Here is a 22706-nt window from a genome sequence, read left to right on the forward strand (position 1 = left end):
TAATATAATATATATTTATTAAAGGCAAATATACAAAATTAACTAAACAAAGTAGAAGTGGTACCATCAGTAGTGGGCACACCAGTGGGAATGAAGTCAACCCCGAAGTCAGGAATAGTATCGACATGTCCGACGGCAGTGAGAAGTGCGATAGCAACATTTGCATTGCCAACTGTGGCGGTGCAGAGGTGTCTCATACCGATCCCAATGCCCGCCCCAATTTCACGACTTGCAGGAAGGGAACATTACGATATGGTGCTGACAGACTCGGTGGTTCAGCAACCCAATCAGCACACTGGTCTACAAATGATGTAGTCCTGGCAAAGTCCTGGATCAAAGGAGAGGTCGGGACTAAAGGCAGAGATCTATAGCCACCTGACATGCCACCAACGAGGGAACAGTCCTTCATGGGTACCAGACTCAATGCACACCCAGAAGCCAGAACCAGAGTCAATGGTACAGGGTTTCTAACCTCCCCAATCAGTACTGGGGCAGTGTTACAGGTACCTGTGCCATCCTGCGTGTCGGCACTCACCCGGTGCCAATCCATGCTCCTTCTGGGGGAGGTGGGAGTGTCCCCACAGGACCTGGGACCGTCCTGATTAGTCTTATGCAACCTCTTCCTCGGCGCACTTGATGGGGAATGATGGGGAATGACTCCACTGCACGTGCTCCAGAACGTGAAGCCAGAGCACTCTCGGAACCCGAGGGTGACCTCCGACCAGACGAGGGCCTCGGCACCGAAGCAAGCCACATGGGCTGCTCAAATAGATGCTGCTTTAAAGGGAGGTCTCCAGCCACTTGAGTCTGCTTTTTTAAATAACTTGCAGATTGCACAGCACACTCTAACATGGGCCTCACCAAGACACAGTAAGCACCACATGTGGGGATCCCTGTTGGGAATTGCTCCCCCACATGAAGGACAATGTTTAAACCCTGGTGCAGACATCACTGGGAAAACTTTGCTAATAAAACACTAAGGCACTACTAACTATGTACAACAACTATAAAACAGGAAACACTAGCTGAGAGAGATGTGGGATTAAACCACACAGAGCTCTGACTCCAGCCACGGGTGGTAAGAAGGAACTGACAGAGGGTCGGGGCAGCGGCACCTAATATAGTCAGGGGAGGGGCTACAGCATGAGAGCTGCCCCTCTACAGGTACTGCTAGGCAAAATGTTCCCGCTCCAGTGCACGGGATGTGCTCTCACTTAAGTGGAATACACATCTGCATCAACTCAAAGAAGCATATTTCCTTCGAATTTAGAATACTGAATTTTAAGTACCTTGAAGCTCAGTTTAATGTCAGTGAGGTGGCATCAAGGCTAAGCAAACAAGCCTTACTTGCTGTTCCTCAAGGCAGCAGAGCATAGTACAAAAAGATCTCACTCACAGCTGCTCAAGGGCTAACGAATTAGATAACAGAACAGGACATCCTGAGATTCAGACCTGTAGTCCTGCAGTAAAATTTAACAGGAGACAGCACTACCCTGTTTATTCCTTTTCATATACTGCTCTCACTCATTTCATAAATAATTCCACCAGGAATATGCATGATTTATAAAATGTCTGGAAGAGCAGGTTGGCAAGGTCCCTACTAAAATCTTTGAGCTGCTAGCTCTCATTCTCACACGATGGTTGTTTGTATATGTAAAATTAAATCAGCTACAATTTCAGCAGCTATGAGTCTTCCATAGAAAAACAGCAGGACTATTCACTTTGGAAGGAAATGGTATCTAAACAGTGAATCATATGGAGAAAGCCACTCAGGCATTCATTTTAACCTTTCCTATGATGAGAACAAAAGAGCACTCTATGTCAAGGGCATACACTTTAAGTGGATACAAGTAAATACTTTAAGCAACACTGTTAACCTGTGGAAATCACTGCTGCAGGATATTGAGTTTAGTAAGATTAAAAATATTTGACATATGAATAAGATTAGTGTGAGAGACGCTTTGGACAATTGCCTATTTTTATGGGATTCTGCAAAATTCTATTTTGTTACCACCTTGTCCTATTCAACATACATGTGATGCTATTAAGGAGGATAGTGGGCTGTAAAGATATCAGTACGTAGCAGATGGCATGCAGCTCTGTATTTCCTTTTTGCCAGACCCAGATGATGCAGCACATTTGCTTTCCTAGTGCTTGGTCAAGGTAGAGACTTGGCTGAGGGTAAACTGGCTGAAGCTTAACCCAAACAAGATGGATGTTGGCTTTTCAGGGTATGGTGGGAGGGGTGATTCTTATTCCAATTATGGAGGGAGTTTTTCAAATGATTCACAATTTGGAGGTTCTTTGAACATTATTCGCTCTTGGAATCTCAGGTGGCACCGGTGGCTTTTTTCATCTATATCAAAGTAACTATAACCATTTCTCTTGGATCTGGATCTTGCCACTGTGGTCCATGCTTGCATGTCTTCTATGCTGGACTACTACAATTTGCTCTACATGGTAATCCCCCTGAAGAGGACTAGAAAGATACAGATGGTGCAGAATGCCACTGTCAGCCTGTTATGCTGAGTTAGCCTCAAGATTAATATTATGCCTGTTGAATAATAGTACTAACTTTTTATTTGCGTGTTGGTGTTAGGGTGTTAGCGTCGATCTATAAACCCCTAAATGGCTTACATTATAGCTCTCTAAGACACTCCCCACCCTAGCGTGCCATCATGGCAGTTGAGAAACGCTGGGGCACTTGAGTTAAGAGTCCCTAGATTTAAATAGCTCATGGCTGAAGACAGCATCCTAAATGAGGCCTCTTAACTGGCATAGGCACACCAACAGCAGAAGCAAGGATCATCTTTTTTCTAATGCTACTTTTTGAGGGTTGTGTTGAGTTGGCGCATAGCTTCCTTTTGGAGACTATATTTTTATTTTTCTTATTATAACATTTAAGTTGTTAATAATGTATGAACATCCTAAACTGTGGGAATTTATTCAATTTTGTAATTTAAAATTTTTACTGAATATGCAAATGTATAGTATCTAGGATAAAATTAACAAGGCATAAACGGATCATCATCTGGGGTCAGGAAGAAATTTCCCTCACATGGCACAGCACCATACAATTAGGGACATTATGGGGGTTTATACCTTCCTTTGAAGTATCTCACACTAGCATTCAAAAACTAGATACTAAATTAGGTGGACCACTCACCTCTTTTTAAACAGTAAATCCCTGTTTTTGAGTAGAAATCAATTCTCACACAAATTGCACAGTTCCCTCCTGACTGGCTCTTCCAGTCTGTTTAGTGCAGCCATTGGGATTTGATCCTTCAAGGTGCTGAATGCTCTGCTCCCGATCCACCAGTGCACATGGTTAACTTTAAGCATGTGAACAGTCCAACTGACTTCTTTAGGAACACTCATGTGATTAAAGCTAAGCATGAGGCAAGAAGAATGAAATATTTAATGCCTCTTTTGCTTCAGTCTTCACTAAAGAGTTAATTATGACCAGATATTTAGCACAAGTAACATTAACAAAAGGAGGAAGGAACACAAACCAGAACAGGGAAGAACAGATTAAAAAATATTTAATAAAATTTGATGCATTTAAGTCAGGAAGGGCTGATGAAATTAATCTTCGGGTACTTAAGGAACTAGCTGAAGCAAACGTAGAACCCTAAGCGATTATCTCTGAGATCTCATGGAGCAGGAGTGATGTCCCAGAAGTCTGGAGAAGGGCAAACATAGTACATATCTTTAAAAAGGGGAACAAAGAGGACCTGGGGAATTACAGACAAGTTAGCCTAACTTCGATAACTGGAAAGATAATGAAACCAATTATTAAGCAATCAGTTTGTAAGGACCTAGAGGATAGTAAGGTAATAAAGTAATAGCCACCATGGATTTGTCAAGAACAAATCGTGCCAAACCAACCTAATTTCCTTCTTTGACAGGGTTAGTGGCCTAGTGGATGGAGGAAAGCTATAAATATGATACATCTTGATTTTAGTAAGGCTTTTGACATAGTCCCAATGACATTTTGATAAGCAAAGTAGAGAAATATGGTCTAATTGAAATTATTGTAAGATGGGTGCATAACTATTCTTTTAAGTACAGTTTTTCAACTAGTTATCTATGTTTTGCTGCCAAACTGGGAGTATGTATCTAGTGGGGTCCCATAGGAGTCGATCTTGGGTTTGGTACTATTCAATATTTTAATTAATGAATTAGATAACGGAGTGTTGTATGTAAAACATGGGAGGTAATTGTCCTGCTCTACTCAGCCCTGGTAAGGCCTCCGCAGAAGTTCTGTGTCCAATTCTGGGCACCACACTTTAAGAACGATGTGGACAAACTGGAGAGAATCCCGATGAGAATTACAAAAATGATAAAAGGTTTAGAAAACCTGACCTATAAATAAGGACAGCTTAAAACACTGGGCATGTTTAATCTTGAGAAAGGAAGACTGAGGAGGGACCTGATAAAAGTCTTTAAATGTGTTTAAGGCCGTTATAAAGAGGACTGGATTTAGAACACAAAATGATCAGCTTCATCTGAAGAAAGGGAGATTTAGATCGGGTATTAGGAAAAACTTTCTAATTAGAAGGCTAGTTAACCACTGGAATAGGCTTCCAAGGGAGGCTGTGGAAACCCAGTCTTTGTCTAACCTGTTTTTAAAAACCTCCAAACACCTGTCAGGGATAGTCTAAGTATACTTGGTCCTGCCTCAGTGCAGGCAGATGGACTAAATGACCTCTTGAGGTCCCTTCCAGTCCTATATTTCTATGATTCTATATGCTTAACCACTTTGCTAGATCAGAGCCAGTGTGTTCAATAGTTTGCAGGATTAAGCATTTACAGAACAAGATTTTTGTAGGAAAAGCAGGCAGGCACTGCAGGAGAATAGCATGACACACAGGCACCTCCTCAACAACTACATCACAACTGCTAAGTCTATACCCTCCCAGACATGGCAGTCTTTATAACAAAAACCTCTCTTCAGGAGCAGAGAGGGAGATGGAATTTAAGATTGGTCCATGATACAGTTTTGAAACACTTGAAATTTCATTTTTCTTCCAGTAGATTACAGTCGGAGAAGGGCACATACTATACATCAAAAGAAACTTCTGCAGGAGGGAGGGATAGCTCAGTGGTTTGAGCACTGGCCTGCTAAACCCAGGGCTGTGAGTTCAATCCCTGAAGGGGCCATTTAGGGATCTGGGGCAAAAATCTGTCTGGGCATTGGTCCTGCTTTGAACAGGGGGTTGGACTAGATGACCTCCTGAGGTCCCTTCCACCCCTGATTTTCTATGAGGACTACTGAGAACAGAATGCACAAAACAGCAAATGGTCTTCAGAAGAGGGCTTTTTGTTTGTTTTAAATAGATGCAAAGCAAAAATCAATTCTTATGAGAAAACTGTTTTGTACAGGAAACCATAGTATTAAACAGTGAAGCAAACATTGAGCATTGTAATGACCTGAAAGACACCTTGGCTACATATGTATAGACAGCTAGTTTGCCGTACAGTGAGACTCTGCTAGAGACTGGGCTTCATGAGATTACCTAGAACTCCTGTTCTTGCTGACAAAGTAGCTCATGTTTAGATACAGGACTTCAATACTCTCCCCCAACCTCAACAATTCTTTGAACAAATGGCACTATTTTTGGTTGTTCCAAAAAGTGCAAAAGGACTTACCCAAGTGAGAGAGACAGAGCGCATGCACACGCAGAGATGAACAGAATTAGAATTTTAAACAGTTTTCATCCCAGCAGCATTTAGTGACCATCACATGATGGCAAGCCACTGATTCTCCCGCCCCCATTCATGTTAATACTGTAAGATGATCGCTTCTCAAGCTTATAAGGTAGAGGTGAGCCTGAGGAGCCGCCAGAATTTACCAATGTACATTGCCAAAGAGCCACAGTATTATGTCAGCAGCCCCTATCAGCTCCCCCACCCCACTCCCAGTGCCTCCCACCCACCGGCAGCCTCACCAATCAGCGCCTCCCGCTCCCTCCCTGCACTTCCCGATCAGCTGTTTCGTGGCGTGCAGGAGGCTGGGGGGGGCGGGGAGGGGGGAAACGAGGGCACTACAGCCTCAGGGGAGGGGGTGGGAAGGGAGGAGTGGGGGCAGGGCCTGTGTCAGAGCAGCGAGTACCCCGCAGCACACTGAAAAGTTGGTGCCTGTAGCTCCAGCCTTGTAGTCGGTGCCTATACAAGGAGCCGCATATTAACTTCTGAAGAGCCGCATGTGACTCTGGAGCCACAGGTTGGCCACCCCTGTTATAAGGAATAAGCACTATGCATACATCTTCTTAGATGGGACAACACTGGTAAATTTTGCTGTAGTACAAATCCAACTTCTCCTTTGCCCTCCTCTGTGCTATAGCCCCTCCTTTGCTGTAGTACAAATCCAACTTCTCCTTGTTGCCCCTTCAACCCTCTCTTGTTAAATTCTCCCATCATTCTCTCGCAACAAACCTTCCATATGAGAAGCAGGTGTTAAAATGTCCAAGTAGTGGTATGTTTGTCAACAATATTAACTTACATTGAAGAAATTAGTCTTGTTCCTCTCACAGAAGAGACCCTGTGCTGGCATGTGCTTCAGTTGCTGCCATGGGATACTGCTGCCTAGCAACACATCTCGGGCCCACTGGAGGTTCTACAGAAGCAAGCAAGAAAGAAAATGAGTAGGAGACAGAGGAACGGTTTGTTAATGCAGGTAAAAGTACAAAACATCCTCTTGCTTTTATTTATACATTACCAGCTATAATTTTTCCAGAGAGATCTGTCTAATGGCAGCCAGACTTAGTTCAGCTAATATTTGTGCATTTTGGGCACTAATGTAATTCAGAGGTTAGATTATCCCATCTCCCTCAAAAAAACTCTTACACAGAAAACACGATGGTTTAACAGCACAAGCCCTAAGACTGACTGGCCCTGGCACTAGGCAGCGAATTACTCAATCCCCCATTACTTTCAAATTCAGTCTCAGACCCTCATATTTTGCGCTGACTTAGAGTCTTTTTTGTGCTTCCTCAATGCCACTGAAGTCTGTTTCCATTTCCTGTCACTTAGAGCACCTCAGTTGCACACATATTTTCTACCTGTTTTTAAAAAAAATTGACTATATGGATTTTTTAATGGAATAATTGTCATAATTTCATTAACCAATGTAAAAGGATTAGATAGCAACCAAACTCAGAACAAAAAGTCACTAATTTCTAATACCAATTTCTTGTCCACAAATACTAAACAGCTAGCCAGATCCCTTGAATATTTAGCAGTTTCCCTGCCAGCACTTTTTTTGGTTGCCTAGGATGTGTGTCTGTGTGCCTAATCACCATACTTCAATGTACCATACTTGCAAACCCTGTCAGCCCTAAAAATGAGAAACCAAGTCAGAAAATGAAATGTTCATATTTCAGATGGCAAGAAAGCTCACCATTGCTCTGTCAACTAAAGCCTGGTCTACAGATAGATTTTTTTTTTAAACTGTTACTATTATTTTGGTTAGTTTGGTTTTTTTAAACTGAAATAATTATACCAGTACAACCAGTAGTGTGGATACATTCATACCAGTATAAAGGTGCCTTAAATGAATGTAGCTTATTCCCCCTTTTTCCTTAGGGGAATAAGCTATACGACTATACGCAACTTTATACTGGTATAACTGTGCCCACACTAGGTATGTTGTAACACCTTAGCTATACCAGTATAGTTAAAGGAGTACACTTTGTGTGTGTAGATAAGCCATACTTTGGCTTTATAAGTTAAGAAATTAGGGCCTGGTCTGGCAAGCACCCCATTTGCATCCTGATTTACACACAAACATTTAACATGCGAGAATAAGAAATATTCCTGAGAGTAAGATCTTGCAGGATCAGTCTCCTAAGGAAGAAAAAATTATGATTCAATAGAACTCAATGTCTGACATGAACATATGAATATGAAAACTTGTATAAAGCCTTTATTTGGTCAGAAGAACAGCAGCTGTTGGCCCTGGGCAAAACATGCCACCCAGGAGTACTAACAGAAGGGACAATTATTAATTGTAAAGTTTCACTGACAAGCTAAATCTTTGGTTTACTTCTACTTTTTCTTCAATCATTCCATGATTTCCTTAGCAGTTAAGCACTGGGTTGTTTTTTCCCCAGAGCACTAGAGCTGTAGAGCAAACAAAAGGCAGAGAACAAGGAAGAGAATGCAGTGATAGCTCTTGAGAGGCATGTGACAATGCTATAACCTGCCTGTGGTGTTCTTTCTATGGACCTTGGAGCTGCATAAATAAACCATAAATCTGATTAACCCAGGTATATCCTGCAACTGTATTCTGGTTATACCACCTTAATCTTTTTCCTCTTGATGTATCTTCTGTGGACATTATTGATTTTTTCTAGACTGATTTTTACCTTATTTCTCTGCTGATTTTCCTTTCCATCCTGCGAGTGTTCGTTGAAATATGCACAACTCATGTATAAACCCTATCTAGTTGCAAACTCTTTCAGTCCTTTAGTTATAATAATCATGCAGAAACGCGCCGTGTCTTTTCAGAATTGGAGACTCACCCCTGGACAGGTTACTGTTTCTAGAATCAAGTGTAACAAAGCATAATGTTGGAAATGTCAATCAGCTGCTGCTAAGGGTCAAAAGCACTTTCAGATAAACTAGAAAGATTGTTAGAAATTAGGGAGAAACAGATATCGGGCATCTGTAATTACAGCATCTGACACTGGACAGAATTTGGAGAGCTTACCTTGAGTATGAGACAAATGCACATTACTTTACAAATACCATTAGGCATTTTCTGGCTTTTATGAGGACCAGTACATATATTTATTACCACAGAGACATATGAATAATAAAAGGTTTACTGGTGTTATGACTGGAAAATAAAATGCTTTAACCTCACCATGTTCTCTCTCCATAGCACTGTTTTCTGCAATTTACACCATAACCATGCACTGACTTTTATGATACAAATCTGTAAAGCCTTTTAAGTTACAGACAGTAGAAAACCAAAGATATAAAAGAAGCTATGCAAAAAAGGGCCTGCTCCTGCTTTTATTGAAAAAAATGGCAAAACACTCATTGATTTCAGCATGCTGAAGGATTGGTCCTAAAGTTGCATTGCTATCAGAAAATTTATAAAAGTGCAGCAATTTATTATCATGGACTAGGCTGATTGTCATATTGAGGTGGATATACACCACTACCTTGATATAACGCGACCTGATATAACACGAATTCAGATATAACGCGGTAAAGCAGTGCTCCGGGGGGGACGGTGGGGGGCGGGCTGCGCATTCTGGTGGCTCAAAGCAAGTTCAATATAACGCGGTTTCACCTATAACGCGGTAAGATATTTTGGCTCCCTAGGACAGCGTTATATCGAGGTAAAGGTGTATCATAATTACATTTAGAATATGATCAGAGAGAAGGTAACTTTTCTTTTAAAGTCTCTCCGTTGCCCATTTCATCTGAAGGTTTCTATAATATATCATTTACACAGCAATGCTATTATCTGACCACGGTGTCTGATGTTTCAGTAGACACTAATTTTTAAGGTGTTGCGATCGTGTGAATCTTGTCTTAAAATTTACTCTTGTAGAACCTAAAATAATTGATGGCAACATCTCTCACAATACATGCTTTACAGAACACCTCCTGGCTTTCCAATGAGCTGTGAAAGACACATTTCTTGCCAGATTCTGCCCTGCATTAAGATTGCTTTGCACTGCTATGGTGGTGCAAAACAATACTAAAGTCAACTTAACTGGTCACTTGAGAATTCTCCCAATTTAGGAGATTCTGGGCTGGCACCGAGCCACCATACTGGCTCCTAGGTCACCTTCTATCTCTCTCCCACATCTCCTGATAGAGGAATCATGGCTAGAAAAAAGGAGCTGGGGATAAGGTTGCTTTATGCCCTGGCAATCGCCAGGCGACAACTGCCTCTGGGGCTACTGGCAGAAGTCTTAAGTGGCTCTGATTTATGCCAGGGACTTCCTAGCACCCACATGCCCCCAAAATCAGGGGCTGGGGGCCTCATAGAGGGCCCCTTGCATTATTCTCCTCCTTAGCCACACCATATTGAGATCTAGCCCACAATATGGAAATTCCAAAAAGAACAGTTCATTTACTGCTTTTGGTAGTGAACAGAGAAGCCACGTGAACAATAACTAAACCCAGTTTATTTTGTGTGATGTTTGTGGCCATTCTGTTCTGAATGAAGTCAGCAGACAGCACAAGTGATAATTATTACAATCAGCTCTTCACATCTTTCAAGAAGCAGGCACATGAATACTTTTTACGCTGTTCTCACACATCAAATGCAACCCCCCCCCCCCCCCCAAAAAAAAAGCTGTGAATGGAGCCGGGAAACAACAAACCTAGTGTTTCTTGTCCACTTCAACTCTGGGCTTTCCCTTTCAGATATATCTGCCTGTTTTTCTATCTATGGTATTTGACAGTACCAGCCACCATAGTAAAGTAGGTGCTTTCAAGTCTGATCTTAAACTCCACTTCTACTTACTCTAAATGCTGGAAACGCCCATCATAGATTTTATTTTCCCTAATAGGTCAGTCTACACCCTCCAAACCCAAACTGCCACTTCTGCAATGTCAGCTCTCTACTGATTTATGCACTGAAACTACACTGGGTTGCAGTCACATCAAAAGACTGGCTTCCTCTTAAGAACAAGACATCAGCATTTGGCTACCTAGCAGAGAATGTAAGAAGACTGCTGTATTATTTTACACTTCAAAAATATTCTGGCAGCGAAAAGGCTCTCTCATAAATGGCTGAGTCTGTAAAAGCAGTGAACCAGAATTGCCAGCCTAACAACAGAACAATGGGGCAGCCCATGTTTCAGTGATTAGTGCTTCACATTGCTCCTGGAAAGACACAGAGTTCAAGGCTAAATAAGGCCAAAAAAAGCCAAAGTGTTTAATTATTGTACTTTCTGCGTTGCTTGCATGCATCTATTTCAATTCAATCTGTGATGATCTGAGGTGTATGAAAGTGACATGCAATCTCTGGGCATCTCAACGCACACGGCCGTGCGGATTTTTACTTACAGTCAAAAAAACCCTCAATCAAATATTTTTAACAAACAAAAACAGAAAAGCTATCATCACAAGGCTATAACCTTATATATAAAATCCCAGGCCTGAATGACTCTTTAGAGGTGGCTTATAGATACACCTCTACCCCGATATAACGCTGTCCTCGGGAGCCAAAAAATCTTACCGTGTTATAGGTGAAACCGCGTTATATCGAACTTGCTTTGATCCACCGGAGTGTGCAGCCCTGCCCTCCCGGAGCACTGCTTTACCGTGTTCTATCCGAATTCGTGTTATATCGGGTCGCGTTATATTGGGGTAGAGGTGTATATTCTTGAAACTAGGATTTACACCAGATAGTTTGACAGATCTGTAACTGTAGTGGCATGCTCTTGTGCTGCTCAAGTTGTGTATGATATATGTACACTGAATATATTATTCGTAGGGAAATCCACATATTTTGCAAAATGATGATGATGATCTAGCCAAAAGCAAAAAAGGTCATCCAGACAAATAATGCAATTTTTCAGTAATCTTCATACAACTCTATGTAATGGGAGTAAAGGGTGTAGCTAAGGATGTTCCACTGTCCTTATCCTTAAATCAGGATAATCAGGAATACCCAGTAAACACACCTGAGTGGGGGTCTCAACTCACAGGTTTCAAAGACTCTGCTCTGCTTACTTTTTTAAATTGATGGAGTCATTAGAAGCGAAGAAGGGATCCAGGACAAAGCAAAAGGGATTTATTCTTACCAGTCTGAAGCACTGGATTTAACTGTGACTCAGAGCAATTATAAAGAACTGTTTCCAGTTCAACAACCACCTCCCACTCCCTCACCACTCCAAGATTCAAAGGCAGGCTAACTGACAGGGTACAGTCCCTTGCAGAACTGTTTTCCTGTATTACTAAGATGGACAAGGAGACTACCATAAAGATCATCGTGCTAGAAATCTGAGTCACCTCACAAATGTATACCTCTTAACGCCAACGTGTCAAAGGCGACCTTTCAACAACTCGGGAACCACAGGAAGGGTGGCTGTGAATTGCATAAAATGATCCGCTACTTCCTACCCCTCCCAATTATTTTAAAATGTCTGTTTCACTGCCAATGCTTGTAATTATGATAATCATGCAAAAATATCATGCAAAAATATCACTTTTACTAATTACAAGAACCAGTACTACTCAAACCCAAGCCCTCAACTCCTCATTTCAGCATATGGCCAGGAGAAGAGCTAGAAAGCTCTCACTGAGGACACTGCAGGGTTAGCATCAATCTAGAAGCTCTAACAAAACTTTCAAATGTTGCTCTTCTTGGTAATTGTAGAAAACATATTTTCAAGTTTGAGTTTGTTAAGGAAGCCTGGAGTTGCCCCTCCTCCACTATGGGAGAACATGCGGCCATGCTCATGATCTTAAAGCAGCGTTTGTGCAGTTGCATTCCAATGCTTCCCAGAGCCATACACTGCACTGACCCACAAATGATGTACAGATATGAAAACATTCTTACTGTAGTTAAATTTTTTATTTAAATACCAGGCTTTTAGGAGCGCAAGACAGCCACTTTTCACATTTGAAATTTGCCATAAATTAATATCCAAATAATGCAACAAATTAAGACTAAGGATTATAGCCTATTCCTTTTTATATATTTTTAACTTAAGTGGCATATAAACAAACTAGGGCGGTCGATCAATCGCAGTTAACTCACGCAATTAACTCAAAAAATTAATTGCGATTAAAAAAATTAATCGTGATTAATCGCAGTTTTAATCACACTGTTAAACAATAGAATACCAATTAAAATTTATTAAATATTTTGGATGTTTTTCAACTCTTTCATATATATTGTATTCTGTGTTGTAATTGAAATCAATATATTTGAAAACGTAGAAAAACATCCAAAAATATTTAAACAGTAATTCATTATTGTTTAACAGTGCGATTAATCGAGGTCAATTTTTTTAATCACGCGATTAATCAAGATTAATTTTTTTAATCCCTTGACAGCCCTAAAACAAACTGTTTCGCTCTTCAAGATATTTTTTGATGTGGAATGGTATCACGTGTATATATGTGGTGGCAGGTAACAGACTGTTGCGTAGTCTGAAGGTTCTTTAGAACTTTTGAATGTACTCAGAATAGAAGGCATATTTAATGGGAAAATTCTAGTTCCCTCAAGTGAACAACAACATTTCACTTTGCATCAAAGCTATGTACTTTACAAGACCTCATCTCCAATGCACCTTGCTATTTTAAAAACATAATTACCTTTTTTTGGTCTATAAACATTTCCTCCTTATTGGTCATTTGTTTGTGAAAGTTTCCACTATGTATTTCATGCAGTAGGTTGATGTGTTCTGTGGGGTTGTTTTGGGGTTTTTTTGGAAAGAGAAATTGGGAGAAAACCATGGGAAGCACCACTATAACCTATCTGATGGATTTTATTGGATCCCTAGTACTGTTGACATGGGCTGAGATCTGCCAATATGTCAGGCTTGGAAAGTGCCATTATATTAGGAAAAGTGTTGTTACATTGTGTGACCTAAACCCATAGGCCATACAACAGACATTTTAAAATTAGCTTCCATTGCTAACGGTGATACAAGCTCTGAACAGGTAAGAGAACAATTTGCTGTTTGCAAACAGGTGGCAGTCCAGTTTGTCATCTTTATGAATAACCTCTGGATAGCTCCATTTTATTTAGCAGCTCTTTTCTTACCAAGGACTAAAGCTGCAGCATAGATGTAAAAGATGCAGGGGGATAGAGTAGAAGTGAAAGATCCTGGAGGGAGACATTTTGAACTAACATATGATCAAGCAGCAAATATACATGATTATTACTAACGAGGTACTAACAATTTCTCTGAGCTGTACTGTTTGTGTTGGAAAGAGTTTTAAAGAACAGCACTGATCAGAGAAACTGTTAGCAACAACATATTAACACATTTCTGCCAAAACAATTGGGGTACTAATGTAGACCAGTCCATGCAACATCTGCTCCAAAGTGAGGAACGTGGTTATTAGATTTCAAAGTGGAATGGGAATCAACTGTAACCTTGAACTACACAAGTTTACATTGTCAGAATTTGTTCCTATTGTTTGATGTATATCCTTTATAGACACTTTTTGACTGAATTCCAAGGCAACTAGCTCAAAGTGCCTTTTTGATTCCACAGCTGTGATGTCATCTTGCAGCAGGAATGTAGCAAAGAACAGTCCCTGAAGCTGATAGAAAGCTAGACCCAGAGCAGCTGTAATATTGGTGTATTACTGGATTTGTACTACAAAGTTCCTGAAAATTGTCAAAACTTCCTACTTCCACAAACTAATTGGACTGTTAAGTACAAAGTTAGTGATGATGAACAACTCAGGTAGTGGATCACTTTATCAAAGATTCTGGCTTTAAATTACCACTCATGCATTTTATACCATGTCCTGTGGCCTCCTGATGTAACTACGGCTCATATTACATTCTCCTAATGGCAAACAGGTGTTAAAAATTGTTAAGGGTTCTGTTAAGGATAGATAATGCATGAGCATTAATAAATTAAAAAACCTAAGGACAGGAAAAAAGCATCTCCTGGGAAAGACATTATAAGAAAGTTATGCCTAAAACTTGCATTAGGAGGAACATTTTATATATACAATTTTTTTATATACTTCCTGACTGCCTATGAGTAGGAGAATATTTTACCCCTGCCTGGACTGACCCCCCCAACAAAAGAGAACTATTCACTTTCTTTTAGGTAGTATTTTCTAGTCGTATTTGTGAACAAAGCCTTGATTTTTTCCCTGCCCATCTTGTCCTTCCTATTTTATATCCTAGATATAAGTCATAAAGATCAAATTGTGGCATTGCATTCATTTTTGTGGTAAAAGATGGAAGTCACAAAGAAAGGATTAGGACAGAGAAGCAGCTTTAGTGGGGGAATAAAACTGGCAGTCAAGTTTGTAGTGAAATAATAGCTTTTGAAAATTCACTTTTATATTCCCCCACGCCCTCCACCCAGTATGAAAGTCCTGTCTAAAAATATGTAACAGTTAAACACAGATTAGCTTTGATTTCAACATGAGATGAAAAGAAATAACCACCAAGTAGCAGGCAACATTTTGAGGTGGAAAGGTAGAAAGTGGAGTATCTGTCCAAACAAAATGTAGAACAGATCCTGAAAAGGACTTGGTAAAAAAAGCCTGTGCCTTTACCAACATCCTGCTTCAGAAAAATCAGCTGTACAGAGACATGACAGAAAAGGGTGAAAAGAACCAGTGCATGAGAAACTTGCTGTTCTATGCACTGTGGCAGCTAGACAATTGTCTCTCATGTAAATTTCTGGCAATGGACACAAGTGCTGAACTTCACAAGATTTTGTGCATTTTAAAATTACTCTCAGCTCTCTGAAACCCCACCAGAAATCTATTCAAGCCACACTGCAACCCACCACTACCTAATCTATTTACCAGGGTTTTCATACCACACTTGTCACCATGGTACCTAAGCATTCTTCTCACTCCAGTTGTTACTACATATGCTCAGATATATTTTACTTTTAACATTTATTTATGGGTAAAACTCCCACAAAGTACATAACAGAGGCACATATATCCTAGCTCTTTAGCACTAGCTAACATGAGGCAGCAACTGTGTAAAAGAATATGAATCAATGGTCCAAAACAGAAAATTCTATCCTCTGGAAATTCTGTGGTATAAGCAATCATAATAGTAGAAAGTAATAGAAGTTTTTTGGGAAGTTGAGTGGCAGTTCATTATGCACCAAAAGTAAAAATTATATATAACCCTGTATAGACTGCACAGAAATTAACCTATCTACTAGAAATGAGGAAGGGCTGAACTGGTAAAGACAAGATTTAATCCTATGAGTTCCAGGAAAGACAGGTATTTGACATGATATTTAGACTACTGTGCCATCCTCTTCTATGCGATCTACTGTCCAGCCAATAGCCAAATATAATGAATAACTAAGTGTATATAATTAGTTGGTTTGTGAGAGAAAGAAAGAAAGGAAAAAAAGGGAAAAACAAAAAATGTTTTGTGAGGGGTTCCCCAGGCAAGGATATTCTACCCTCTGACCGACTGCTTTGAAGACAGACAGGCTTTCTTACTGGAAGTTGATACAACCACAATTTGTCAGCAACAGTAATGACAGATTGTGAAAATCCATTGCTGCTCTTAATGATTGGATTTTATGAAGAAATTAATGGCTGTCATATGCAAACAGTGTGAAAATATTTTCAGAACCTGCTGTGTTTAAAAACTGGTCATTTTTTGCTAGATAATTACTTTATAGCCAGTCTGAATGCTGGACACATTCCACTTGATTAGTAATACATGTTACAGCTCAATTTGGTGTCTCTTGTGCTGTTAATATTTTTGTACCACAGTATGACAGAAATTGAGCTCACCTGTAATAAGGTTATGAACACCATAGGAACTACTATATATTAACCTATGAATATAGATATGTAATAATGACATGAACACTGTATATGACCAGGGCAATGAGGGAAACATTCTATATTGGGTTATAAGACTTTCCTGTGTGAATGCATTGATCTAACTTGTATTGGGATTAGTTGAACATTTATTATATGCCTATAATGCTTGAATTCAATGGGAACTGTACATAAAGGCAATACAATGGTTTCCCAGATGAGAATACATAGGTACACACGAAAAAGACAAGGCAGCCAGCTGTTGGCTTCAAAGTGGAGTAGTACGAAGGAACTGGGCGTCCCAGATCTAGGGAATGGTAAGCCTTAGAGAAGAACTAGCTATGCAGACAGGATACTTTATTGTTGTTAAGATGCGTTTCCTCTGAAATGCTTTTGTTCTAAATAAAGACTTAGCTTTAAGGAAGCTGTTTGGTCACTAATCACCATTGTCACTGGGAACAAAACTGCAGGTTTGCACCCAAGTCAGACCTGGTAAGGTGATCACAGTTGAGACACAGGGGACTGCCATCCTGCACCTGGTCTGAGAGTGGGAGACATGTGTGTTTCCATTTCAAGAAGAAGGTGACAGCCTGAGGCCTAGAGGGGGCATGCTCAAGAAGCCAGGAGTTATTGGAGGTGCATTTAGCCCGATAACTATGACAAGCAGTATAATTTCCTTCTCCCATTACCTTCCCTCACTGCTATTAGAGTGCATAGTGGAAATTCAATTAATGGAAGCTACGGTGTAGGTGGGGAAGGAATACCATGGGGTAAGGTAGTGCAGTGTGTCGTTGCACTAGCCTTTCAAATCAAGAGACTTGGGTTCAAATCCTGATTTTGACCAACCGAGACGTAAGTTTGGTAGTTTCAACTTATTACTCATGGATACTTTACAATTTACTTTAAAAGCTGGCAAGATAGGCAGTTGTTGCTCAAGAAAGGCCCAGGGCTAGAATAGCAGTGGTGTTGCAGGCCAATATTCAGGTGGACTACAGAACTGTGGCGAAGAAACTTTCACAGCACCTGACTGTAGAGCACTTTGCCTCCCTCTAGGCTAGCAGTATCAATCTATAATTTTCATGAGCACCAAATTCTTAACAAAAAGATGCTACAGCATGCAAGAGTTACTCAAAAGATCCATAGTTGCAAAGATCAATGCTCAACGCATTTTGTATGCTGATTGATTATGTGGGAGACAGATAGTGCTCTGCAGAAACATGGTTACTTGTTTTGGATGCAAAATAAACATGCTAAATTTAAAATAAAGAAAGTTTACAGTTCAAAACAGAGAGAAAGAGAACTCATGACAGTTAAAGTCCTTTGACAGTAATTCTACCATGAAGAACACATGAAGCTTCATGCTGGAGGAGGAAACTTCTGGGGCTCTCAGGCCAAATGTGCACTAATTCCAACACAGTGACCAAGACATTTTCTGCCCTGTTTAAACCAAGACCACGGGCCTGGGCACCACAGTCTGCTTTGGAATTGCAATCAGATCCTTGAGTGACTTTCACTCAGTGATTTCTAACAGCCAGTAACTGGTCTACTCAGGGGGAAGTAATGACAGATTACAGGAGCAGGAGACTTAGAAACGCAATACCCCAAGCACAGCAATTTGGGTTTTGTGGGGAAAAGAAATTTCCCTCAAGCCCTAATTCTTATTTTGACCTTCACTGAGTGATAACTAGAATCCTGACTACACTACCCGTCCAGTGAATGTCATTATGGAGATATTTAAGAGTAGGTTAGATAAATGTCTATCAGGGATGGTCTAGACAGTATTTGGTCCTGCCATGCGGGCAGGGGACTGGACTCGATGACCTCTCGAGGTCCCTTCCAGTCCTATAATCTATGATTCATAATCTATGATTAGAAAAAGCATGCATTCCTACGAGATGGGAGGAATGTGTTCAGGTTACAAAATCTTGAACTTTTTCAGCTGTGTGACGGGAGGCAGAGGTAATGTTTCTGTCTTCATATTGAGCTTATATAACCTTCCCCTTTCCAAATAGTTCCATGACAATACTTCAGTAAGGAGGAACTGTGCTCCTCTCAGAGCTCTGTTAAAACTATTCTTGACTGACCAGAAAATATCACTGTTGAGGAAGCACAAGACTTCCCTATCCCCAAATGAGAACCCAACCTCTGCAGTACTCCCAAGATAAGGCAGCACAAGAGTCAGAGACCAAACCTGGTATCCAAACCTGGTCTTCTATCTGACAGTGATCTTACATCTGGCCCCGGAGATGCCACAAGCCAGAAACTGAGGGAGATAGGAAGAGAACTAATTCTCACCATACTTAAGTGACCTTCTGGAATACAGCTCCTCTTGTTTTAATATATTAAGGACGTGTAATCTTCTAGTATCAATAAGTATCTATTAATAAATTTACTGCTTTTATTTTTCAAAAAGCTGCATATACACAAAGTCCTAAAATTTAAAAAGTGTGCACACAAAGCATACCTTTTTGCATTCAGATCTCTCAGCATGTGTACGTGCATCAATTGGTTTGCGCATACCATACATATGCATGCGAATGTAGTTGTCCAATTCTGCACATGTACTTTTTAAAATTTAGGTCCAATTTACTAATCTTCTCTATGCCCTGGATTTGGGTAAGCATTATTATCCTCATTTTACAGATGAGGAATCTGAGGTGCCACAAAGGCTAAGTGAATTGATCAAGCTCACACAGCATGTCCATGTCAACACTGAGGAGTTCCTAACCATTTGTTCAGTCCACTTATTTAGTTATAGGTAAGTTGTAATTCTTTTTATATTTATAAGAAATAAATAGCTTTAAACACAGCTGGCCAGTCATTCTGCCAGTGCTATGTCTTACCTTGTGTGTTTTGCTGTACGTGTACAGAAAGGCCAGCCTGTAGAGGCTCTTATAGTGCTGGGGGAAACGGCTCAGACACAAACGGAAGGAGGTGATGCACTGTTCTGTCAGGAATTTGCGTTGCTCTTCAAGATCTGCTGGAAGACACTGGGGAAACTCAGATGCATCTCCACAAGATTCAGCTTTCTTCTTACAGTCCCACTGTGAAGGTGGGGGAACTGTAGCCTTGACAGGGATGCCAGATGATGCTTGGGCATCTAAAAGAACTTTCTGGACACTATGCTCAGCTGCATGATAAGATTCAGAGTTCTCCAAGGGTTCTTCTGATTTTCCTACAAATGAACAAAGGTTCAGCATTTGTGTTTTAGAACCGATGTGTACCGAAAAAACTTAAAACTTTTTCTCCATTAAACTACATTCAGAATAATTCCAGAACTTCCCAATATACGTATGACTGTTCTTGATGTTCAATGAATAAGACGCCTTCAGACTCCTAGAGAAACATATATCATTTATCAAGAGGAAGGCAATTTTAGAGTCACAGGTTTTAGGGGCGGAAGGGACTATTATGATCACCTAATCTGACTTCCTGAATAACACAGGCCATAGAATTCCACCCAGTAATTTTTCCATTGAGTCCAATAATTTGTGGTTCAACCAGCCCATCTCTTTTAGAAGATAAATTTTCATTTATCAGGTAATGCGGAATCTACAATATCCCTTGTCACCTGTTGCAAAGGTTAATTACCTTCACTGTTAAAAATTTGCAACCTATTGCCAATTAAAAATTTTTCAGCTTCAGCTTTCAACCACTGAACCTTGTTACATCTGTCTACTAGAATAACGAGCCCTCTTATATCAGATATTATCACTCGATGTAGCTCTTTATAGTCCATGATCAAATCACCTCTTAACCTTCTCTCTCATAAACTAAATAAACTGAGTTTAAGTCTCTCTTTCAGGTGTGTTTTCCACACAGCGAAATCATTCCTGAAGCTCTTGTCTGAACCCTCTCCAATTTTTCAACAGCCTTTTGAATGGTTAACACTAGAAATTGACACAATATTCCAGCAGGATGTACTATGTTTTTCAGAAGCTTCTGAAGGCTGGGGAAAATATTTATATTTAATTTTTTAAAGCATTAAATATTTTACAATCACCACCTTCTGGCCTAGAATTGTTAGCACACTTGATGCATCTGAGCCCTCCCAAGTTTGAGGAAGACCTTTTTAAATTTTTAACTTAAAAAGTGTTATAGATTTTTCAAGCTAGAGCATATTCAATGTTTCAATACACAATGTTTCAGTTCAGACGCTCCCTGGGTTACGCAAACCCGACTTACACAAATCCGCACTTACGGAAAAAGTTCCGTAAATTCCGTAAGCTAGAAAGTTTTCTTTTTGTTTTGTTTTTTGCGTAATGGTCGGATATACGTTCCTGACTTACGCAAAATTAGAGTTACGCAAGGCGTTCCAGAACGGAACACTTGCGTAAGTTGGGGAGTGCCGTAATACCAGAATGTTTTAATTCTCAACTCAGAAAGTTTCAGTCATTCCAATGCCTTAATCATCCCAGTAGCAGAGGAAAAAAGCTGTCAAAATTGACATACACAAGCCCCTTTTACATACCTAGCTGTTATTTTGCATTTATCCTCATAGCATCTCGGTGACTTAAAATTTGTTTTAATTATTTTTTAAAGTATCTTGTATATCAAAAATTTATGTCCATTCTCTCAAAATAGGCTTTTTAAAATTAATTGTAGGAAAGCTAATTCAAATATTTTTGAATTATTTTTGAATTGTGGGTTTTTGTTTTGTTTTGTGTGGGTTTTTTTTTTTTTTTTTTTAAGCAGTTGGTGTAGTTAGAAGTGGAAGTATAAAACACACACCCCACCTCTTATACTGGGTCATATTACAAAATGATGTTATCAAATCTTATATTGATTTACATTTATGTTGCATATATCTTAATTGCATACTCTTAATTTTCAGACAGAGGGCTAAATGACATAGCTCTCAGCCTCTTCTCAGTCTAAAACATTTCAATCTTTGCCATACAGTGAATACAAAATATACACATTATATCATCTAAATGTATTACACTGTCTTGTAATGCTATATTTGTAGCTGGCTTAGAAAGGTACTTTTCCAGAGACATTTGTTAGAGTGAACGCAAATAATGCAATACTGAATTTAACATAGGTCTCCAAATAGGCATCTGATTGCAATGCCTTTTAAGTCACTATTGCCTAGAAAATTGTTATTGTAGTGATCAACCCCTCCCAAATACTATTTATATAAAGCTCTCTCTATACTAGGAATTTTGCACTGATGTAGCTATACTGGGACCTACAGCATAGATACACTCGAGTGGTATAAGATGATGATTACCCTGGTGAATCTTATTCTGCAAGGTTACTGGAATTAGTCACATACTAGTTCAAGTAGTTATGCACATTTGGGGGTTTGCACCTGCGTGGCTGTATTGGTATAGTCACTCTGGTGCAAGTTTCCCTAGTTTAGACAAACCTTAAGAAAAAGCATAATTCAAAAGAGAAAACAAGTTATCAGTCAAAATGTCAATGATACATACAATGTTGAAATAAATGTTTACTGTACATTTCTCTCCAATGAGAATAAGGGAATGGATCAGGACCAGCTATGGATTTTGTGGACCCATAAAATTGACAAAAGATATGATATTATGGAAGGAGAGACTAAACAATGTGATAGGAAAGTTTTATGAGCCTAAGTTTGGATGGCAGCATTACTCACAAAGTTGAACAAATTACATGCCAATAATATTTATGCTACACCCTCACATTTTACAGAAAAAAAGTGTTAACTTTTAGAAAGTTTTAAACAAATGTATTGGTTTTGTTTTTCATATCCCTCTACTTGTAAAGCCCAGCTCCCTCAGCACCAAGTTCAATTATACAGGCTTCAGATGGAGAGAGAAAAAAATCTAACTAATAGATTTTGGAAGGTCTAAAATTATTTAAAATCACTTTTCCATATATAACATCTGATATCAAATGATCTATTGGAGCTACAAATAACTGCTGTATTCCACTGCAAAAGGATGGCAGAGGGTGATTTCAAGTTCTCCTGTGTGATTAAGCATTCAATTCCAGTATTTATCATTTGCAAGATATTTAATAATAATCTATCACTAGTCCAGGATTAAGTATGGACAAAAAAGAGAAACATTTTTATTTGAGATTGTTTTACAACAGCAGCTCCTTGAACTGCTAAGGACTTTGAAATATTAGAAGCCAGAGTACAGGTGAGGCAGTCAAAAGAGCACAATAAAAATTTATTTACCACATGATTCTGCAGGTTATGAGAGGGTTCTAACACTTATGTCAGTGGTATCACTACCACA

The 22706-nt window shown here is 39.7% G+C and overlaps 1 protein-coding gene across 14 annotated transcripts in view; it reads right to left on the bottom strand.

Moving 5' to 3' along the window:
* Positions 1–22706, bottom strand: part of CABIN1 (calcineurin binding protein 1) — a 242382-nt gene that overhangs the window by 139638 nt on the left and 80038 nt on the right. For all 14 annotated transcript variants that reach the window (XR_010592855.1, XM_065568352.1, XM_065568345.1 and 11 more), the window contains 2 exons: positions 19323–19654; positions 6506–6619 (listed from right to left, as the gene is read on the bottom strand). Coding sequence is in view for 13 of the 14 variants with exons in the window: in XM_065568352.1 (XP_065424424.1) it covers positions 6506–6619; positions 19323–19654 (446 nt within the window). In the remaining variant the exon portion in view is untranslated. The remainder of the gene's footprint in view (positions 1–6505; positions 6620–19322; positions 19655–22706) is intronic.

Source organism: Chrysemys picta, chromosome 15, assembly GCF_011386835.1.
Source record: "Chrysemys picta bellii isolate R12L10 chromosome 15, ASM1138683v2, whole genome shotgun sequence".
NCBI classification, from domain to species: Eukaryota; Metazoa; Chordata; order Testudines; family Emydidae; genus Chrysemys; species Chrysemys picta.